This window comes from Brachyistius frenatus, unplaced genomic scaffold, assembly GCF_029030835.1.
Source record: "Brachyistius frenatus isolate BFR_SWC_R1_liver_20210118 unplaced genomic scaffold, ASM2903083v1 Contig_100, whole genome shotgun sequence".
NCBI lineage: Eukaryota > Metazoa > Chordata > Actinopteri > Embiotocidae > Brachyistius > Brachyistius frenatus.
The window spans coordinates 1,038,096-1,045,734 of record NW_027210699.1 but is presented as its reverse complement, the minus strand read 5'-3'; the positions used below and the strand labels follow the sequence as shown (position 1 = coordinate 1,045,734).

Sequence of the window (7,639 nt, the reverse complement as noted above, 5' to 3'; positions counted from 1 at the left end):
TGTTCATATGATGGTACTGAAACATGTCTGTCAAGTCTGAATAAGCCCCCTGGTGACTGTTCTGAGTCATGATGACAGTCTCTCTAGTTGGGACTTTGCAGGTCCACATGCCAACAACATTTTGCCAGAATGGCTGGAAAAAAACAAGGACAACACAAACTAAAGGCTCATAGATTATGTAAAAAAATACACCGTGTAAAAGTCACCCATGTCTTAGCATGACAAAGCAGCAGTGTTTAATATTCCATGTCTGAAAAGGAATATAAAGAGCTGAACGCTGGCGTAAAACATGACGATTCCGTACCTTCAACACAAATATTAATTTAAATTAGTAGCTTAATGGCAGGAAAGAGATGGAATTAATCAAATTAATGAGTAGTCAGTCTTTATATTATAATTTCAACTGGTTTCTCCTTATGCACCAAGTCAAAATGACTTCACTGATAAGCTGTACTGGTATTAAATGGAAAGACCATTTCAAACTGCGAGCTGACTTTGGTATGTAACACCAGCATTGAGTTCATCCACCATCACTAGTGATCGACAAGCTACTTCTCATCCTCAAACAGGACTTCGTCTATGAGCACATCGTTGTGGTCGACAGGGATTTCCTGGCACAGCTGCTCTTTGAAGGCCAAGGCGACGGTGTAGGGCTTTCCTCTGGGGTGTCTGCTGCAACGCTCCAAGTAGGTGTCGTAGAAACCCTTCCCTCGACCCAGCCGCCGCCCAAACCGGTCAAAGCCGAGGCCTGGCATCAAGATCAGGTCCAGACCTCCTTTATAGTGAGAGCAGACGGTCCAATCAGTGTCAAAGGTCTGAATTAATCTGTAAATATGGAGGATTTATTAACAAAAACATGTCCATGGTCATGTGATTTACAATTAATTTTGGAGGGTAAATCTTACACTTCTGAAGTTAAGACTTGTATATAATTAGATACAATTATGAAAAAGAAAAATAATGAAGCATTTAATGCACACAATATTAGATTACTGGATGACAAAAAAAATGGTATGTCAAAAAACTTGTACGTGAATTACTAAAGGCTGAAACTAAAGTTGTGTTCCTTCTATTAAGGCATCCAAGTGTGCTTTTGGCTAATTAACCACTAAGTTCTTAAAAAGCTCAGCTATACTCAACTTTTACTGAGTCATGGAGGAATTTGTTGGTACCCTTCCATGAAAAAAGAAGAAATCCACAGTTTCCCCTGAAATCATTTGAAACTGAAAAAAGTAATCTATTGTTTATTCTATATTAAATCAAAAATAAATCAGAAGTTGCGTTACATTTTTCATTCAACAGCATATTTAAACAATAAAACAAATGAAAATGGGAAATGATGGGTCCTTATATTTTGTCACACAACCTTTAGAGACAATTACTGTAAGCAAGAGGTTTCTGCATCCGTGAGACTTCAACAGGTGCCAGCAGGTAGTTCGGTCCTCTCTCACACCAGCTGTCAGGTTTAAAGATTAAAGGATTCAGATCAGGACACTTCAGAACAGTCCAATGTTTTGTTCTTCTTGATTTCAGCTGTGTTTTGACTCGTTGTCCTGTTGGAGGACTGAGACGGAGCTTTCTGACACCGGGCAGCACGTTTCGCTGCAGAACGACGCGACGCTCCGGAGATTTCCTGCCGTGTAGAGATTGAAGGCACAACGTGTCACACGCAGCAAAGCAGCTTTGAAACAGAACCGAACCTCCTTTATGTTTTAGATTCTCTCGTTTCATTCTTGGAAATACAGTGAACCCTCGCTATAACGCGGTTCACCTTTCACGGTCTCGCTGCTTCACGGATTTGCATCGTGCATTGAAATCACATTACGACTATATGTAACGTAGATATATTTAATGTCCAGTTCTATCTATTTCAATTGTAAAATAAAGGTTACTACTTCACGGATTTCGCCTATCACGGTTTCTATTTGGAACGTAACCCCCGCGAAAAACCAGGGTTCACTGTACTTAATATCTTCATTTGTGAACACAGAGCCAACGTGACGTGCCAAAAAGCTCCGATTTGGCGTCATCTGACATCAGCTCACCACTGTTGCACAACCCTGTTTCCCAAAAAGTGAGCTGATGTGTAAAAGTGAAAATAAAAACATAATCATTCGCAAATCATGTAAACTCGTATTTAATTGCATATAGAGTTACATTCAGCTCCGATCCTTTGTTTCACCTCAACACAGGCGTCATAAACGGAGAGCTAATAATTGTTTGTTGTATGATTCATGTTTTAATCTACAATTATATTTTTATATTCCTCATTTTTTATAATATTTTATATACATATAATAATAAAATATTTGTATATATATTTTATTTTTGATAAAATGAAATTAATTTCTTGAAGTGTTTCTGAGATTGTAACCAGTGTTGAGGCTGTCTGTCAGTGTTTGGGCCGTTCGCTCCTGGAGATCCAGACGAGGGGCAGGGGACCGGGACCTGCGGGGGACCGGGACCTGCGGGTGACCGGGACCTGCGGGTGACCGGGACCTGCGGGGGACCGGGACCTGCGGGTGACCGGGACCTGCGGGTGACCGGGACCTGTGTGCAGGTGAACAGTGCAGGTAGGGAGGTGCTGCAGGATGTTACAGGCCGCGAGCTGCCGGTTCTTTTCACATCATCGGTGTTGCGCTGTTCTCCTGATACGTGCATCTTTTTTAATTCTTTATTTCTCATCCTTACTCTGCTGTTCGCTTCCTGCTGCAGCACTTCCCCTTCAGACCTACTGAAGTTGTTCTTGGAGTTTGTTGCTTCATTGTCTTTTGGCATTATTTCCATTTTCTCTTAACTTCTCTCCCAGTTTCTGTGACTCTGCATGGACACAGTCCTTCAGTCTCATGTCCTTTTATGGTCATCGGTGTGGAAACAAATGCAGTCCACAGAGAAGACGAAGAAGCGTTTCACTATTTCATGAACTTTCAAGACATGCCGAGCAATAACCTGGGATCAACATGGACCTATTTTGATCTTAGAACAGTGAATCTTGGTGGAAGAGGAGGAGTCAGCGTTTCTGGTTGATTCCATCGTTATGTGTTTGCTTACCTGCAGCCAGCGCTTCCTCTCGTCTCTGGTCGTCTACAGAAGGCTGTCGGATGTTCCAAGATGTCAGAGGCAGCGTCTCCATGTCTTGTAGGCTGTTGAGCTTCAACATGTCCATGTGGCTGCTGCCGCTGCTCTCATATCTGGGGATGAAGCAGCTTTTCCCCCATTTAAACATGTCTTGGAGGATTTCCCGAGTGCACACTTCATCACCCATGCTGAGAAACACGGCGATCCGCTGAGAGGACACATACTTTGGGTGCTTGAACAGCTAAAAGAAAAAACAAAACAAAGGAAAGAAAGTTAGAAAGGGTGACAGAGCCGAGGAGCGCCGATATTAATATATAAATAAATAAATAATCTGATTTGATCAAGAGTCTGGATCTTTACATTCTCATGACTGATTACAAAATAACATCTTAGTTTAGATTAGATAGAACTTAGATTAGTTGAATAAGTCGTCTCACAGGTGATTAATATGCAATCAGTCACAGCCCAAAACACTACAAACAGAATAGAGACTGTTGTGGTAGTTTTCAGTGCGTGATATATATATATATATATATATATATATATATATCCACAGTTGAAATCTGGCCTTGGATTTCTGTTTGCATGTAAAACCATTCTCTGTCTGCCCTCGTTTCCTGTCTGCCTCCAAAAATGAGAACAGAAAGACATAACTGAGCGGTGGTGCCATTTGGACTTTGAATTGTGTCCCTATTGATCGCAACTGAAACAAGTCATAAAATGTCCACTCCTACTAGCCACCAATAACTGCATAACATCTTTTCAAATAAGAAAAGAACAAGAAAAATACATCCAGGCAATCAAAACTGACCTTAATAAACTAACTGCAATTGCAGACTTTACATCCAAGTATAAAGGGATTAAAAAGCCAAATTAGTACAATGCTTCTCTTTTAGTTCAACGTGGAACCAGATTCTGCTCGTTTCTTCTGAATACATGATTTTCCCCCATAAAAGGTTACGAAATAGAAAATCTAATCTAATCTTAACCCTAACACAGCAGCTTTCCCTCAAAACTCTTATCAGTTAAATAAATGCTGTGTGTGAGTACGTTACAAGTAATAGTTTCTATCATCACTACAATTAAAATTTGACCGGGCAGAAAACCTGAGCAGAGATTACTCACAGAACAAAGCACAGTATTGTCGGTCAAATATAGAATCAAGTCCCAATTTGTCATATACTGGAAATATGCTTTTGTTGTCCCATCATCTTAACCTTAAACCATCCAACATCAACAATATCAAACTTCTTCACACTGTTGTATTTGAGCATAAATATATGCTGTTATTCCATAAAACGCATTGCTATAATTAACTAGTATTGATACCATATCTAGATGCTTGTGAGTTAGTGAACAGACAGTCAAGGCAGCTGTGTGATATCTGCACCATGTCTGCAGACTATAAAGGAGCAGGTTGCATGTACAGTTATCTCAGCCAGACTGCATTCAAAAAATGTCAAAACTTAATTGTTAATTTGGTTATCAGCTTTTGCACAAACCCTCCGACGGGAAGTTGGTCAAACGCCTCAATGATTCATTAATTATTTTTAGTTGATTCTTAAATGCTAGAATCAATCAACCAGCTGTCAACTGAATAATACAGCAACAGCAAATCTGGATTACTGTTTCATTTCCAACTAGATTTACATCAAATAGAAAAACTGAACTGAAGGACTCAAAAACATTGAAGTATTTGTACTATTACCAGGCGTTTTATTGAAGAATGACAATATTGTCCTCCAATGTGGGCTGGCAGAAGACGTGTTTTTAGTCAGAGCTAGAAAGCAGCCGTGAACGAGCAGTGCCAGTTTCCAGTCAGTGTTCACGTACCATCTGTGAAACGACGAGCGACTGTCGCCGCTTCTCGTCGTCACTCAACGCTGCAACGCGCCGCTTCACTTCTTTCCTCATCGCTTGCTTCGCTGCTTGCAGGGCGGCCATTCCTCTGCTGCCTTCAAATCCTGCCAAGTACAAATAGATGATTCAAGTAGCAGTTCAGCGAAGTGTGCAAGTGTTTGTCTGGGAATTGATTTCGACATCTATTTTGCTTCGTGCAACTTTCCACAAGTTAAACATTAACGCGCGTATTACCACGTGACAGGCGTTGAGAGCACTGCAAACACAATAACGCCACAAATGACCGTGCAGCTCAGACGTGACAGGAAATACTTCGACGTCTTTCAAACTGCGCGAGTGTCTGCTTCAAATAATGCTGTCAAACTCGCTCCCAGCCTGCCACACTGCTCCACGGTGCGTGTATACACTGGGCATTACGGTAACGGCGCGGAGGAAATGATTTCAAAATAAAAGCAAGGTTCCGGTGAACGTGACGTGAACAAGAGGCTCGTTTGAGAGGACTTCCAGGCTCGCCTGGAAAGCAGACGAGAGTCGGGCACTTCACAGCAGCCCTCTGTCTGAACCTTCTTCTTTTAATTTTTATTTTTTTAAATAAACTTGATTTAGAATTTAGAAACGATGACAATCTCGTTCCTGGACATTGCATTCGAATATCATCTGCTTTCATGCCACACCTCCTAATACACAAAACAATGTTCATATCTCACAAATGCATGTCAAAATGGAGAAACATTATAGACAAGGGAGAACAGAGAAAACAATTTGTAGGGAAAAACAACAAATAAACAAAAATAAACAACTAAGGGGTAAAACAAGGGGTTAAATTAAGTTCATGTTTAAGTCAATTCTACACTGGAGGGGAATTATCAAATTAACATTTGTGTACATAGTATTTTGTTATGATTATAATGTTAACAATAAATTACATTTTTGTCCTTCAAAGTTAATCCTAATGGTATACTTGGATCTTAACCACGTTTGTAAGGATCTCCATGGATTGATTCACAAGTGTAAAATAGGTGTTCAGTTGTTTCCATTTTAGTGCTATTATCTACCTCAAATTTAAATCTTGCTTTGAGGAGTAAATTTCATTTGAGGTTTTGAAATGTAATTCTCTATATTTAGGAGAAATTGGAAATTTGAGGAATTTTGCTCTTATAGCCGGTACTTTGGTTTTCTCATAGTTTTCGAAATGAAGTGAGCTCCTAGGTAAAATAGGGATCTTAAGGCTGAACCTGAACCAGTCTATGAACAGGAAGTCAGAGAAAAACTCACATCCGGATTGAGCTGATCCTGATAATAAAATGTTCTCAAACTCGGATATCAGTTTGTATACAGTCACTAATTGTTTGGCAGAAAAAAAACATTGTTTACATACCACATTATTCAAAGGCTGCACCTCATTCAAATGACCCATGGACTAATCCAGGATTTGAACCAGGACCTCTAACACCAAAAGCAAGAATCATACCCCTAGACCAATGAGCCACATAAGAACAAATAAAACTTGCATTTTGGCATCCTTTGCGAGAGCACCTGATTCCTGTCAAAATATTAATACTGTGTTAAGTACTCTTTTTCAAACTGATGACATCGCTTGACTTTTCCCGAGACTGGAATCATGCATTTCTCGTCAGGGCTCTTCATGAAGAAAACAGCATTAGTTTATGAGCAGAAAGTGTAAACTTCTATGGGCAATGGCTGCCATTATGTACGGTGTCTTTTCCTCAGGGATGGGAGTAAACAACCATTTTTTTGCATACCCCAATATTAAAAGGCTGCACCTCATTCACAGTACCCTTGGGCTCGTCTGGGATTTGAACCCAGGGCCTCTTGCACCCGAAGAGAGAATCATACTTCTAGAACAAACACCCACAAAACGCTACTCCTCCTGAGACATGAATGTGACAATCCTTTGCTAACTTCTCAGAAGAGGGAAGCCACCTTCACCCTAAACAATTCCACATCTAACTCTTTTATTTTCAAGTGCACGTTTGTGAAGAATGTTCATCGTTTACAAGACAAGGGTGTATTAAGTACTTTTTTTTCAAACTGATGATATCACTTGAGTTTTACCGAGACTGGAGTCATGCATTTGTCATGAGGGCTCATCCAGGATTTGAAACCAGGACCTCTCACCCTAATCGAGAATCATACCCCGAGACCAACGAGCCACAAAACTTGCATTTAGGCAAACTTTTCAAGATTAGCTGGCACATGTCGAGATTTAAGAACTGCACAACTAAATACACTAACACGAAAGAGTAACATATGTGAGTGTACCCCCCTCCCCTTATGCCCCCCCCTGGTGAATTGCGTAGAGCCCTCAATCTCAAAGGGCTCTTCCTCCATCGACACCTTGACCCCCCCCTTCCCCCCTCTCTCTGTGACGACTGGCCAGGTTAGGAGACAGCTGGAGAGACTCCACCAGCGCAAGGCTGCAGGGCCTGACGGCATCAGCCCCGGGGTCCTGAAGACCTGCGCCGTCCAGCTGGCTGAGGTCCTACAACACCTCTTCAACCTGAGCCTGAAGCAGGAGGAAGTCCCGGTGCTGTGGAAGACGTCCTGTCTGGTTCCTGTACCGAAGAAGACGACTCCATCTGGCCTCAACGACTACCGACCGGTTGCCCTCACATCTCATGTGATGAAGGTGCTGGAGAGGCTGGTCTTGGCCCACCTCAGGCCGCTGGTGAAATCTTCT

At 41.4% G+C, this 7,639-nt stretch overlaps 1 protein-coding gene across 1 annotated transcript; it reads right to left on the bottom strand.

Moving 5' to 3' along the window:
- Positions 1 to 206: 206 nt before the first annotated feature.
- On the bottom strand, positions 207 to 5,323 carry mthfs (5,10-methenyltetrahydrofolate synthetase (5-formyltetrahydrofolate cyclo-ligase)). Its single transcript, XM_069711478.1, has 4 exons — positions 5,173 to 5,323; positions 4,912 to 5,042; positions 3,052 to 3,319; positions 207 to 775 (listed from the first exon to the last, which is right to left on the bottom strand). The coding sequence occupies exons 2-4, from the start codon at positions 5,020 to 5,022 to the stop codon at positions 549 to 551; spliced, it is 606 nt and encodes a 201-aa protein (XP_069567579.1). The 5' UTR covers positions 5,023 to 5,042; positions 5,173 to 5,323; the 3' UTR covers positions 207 to 548.
- Between the last annotated feature and the right edge of the window lie 2,316 nt (positions 5,324 to 7,639).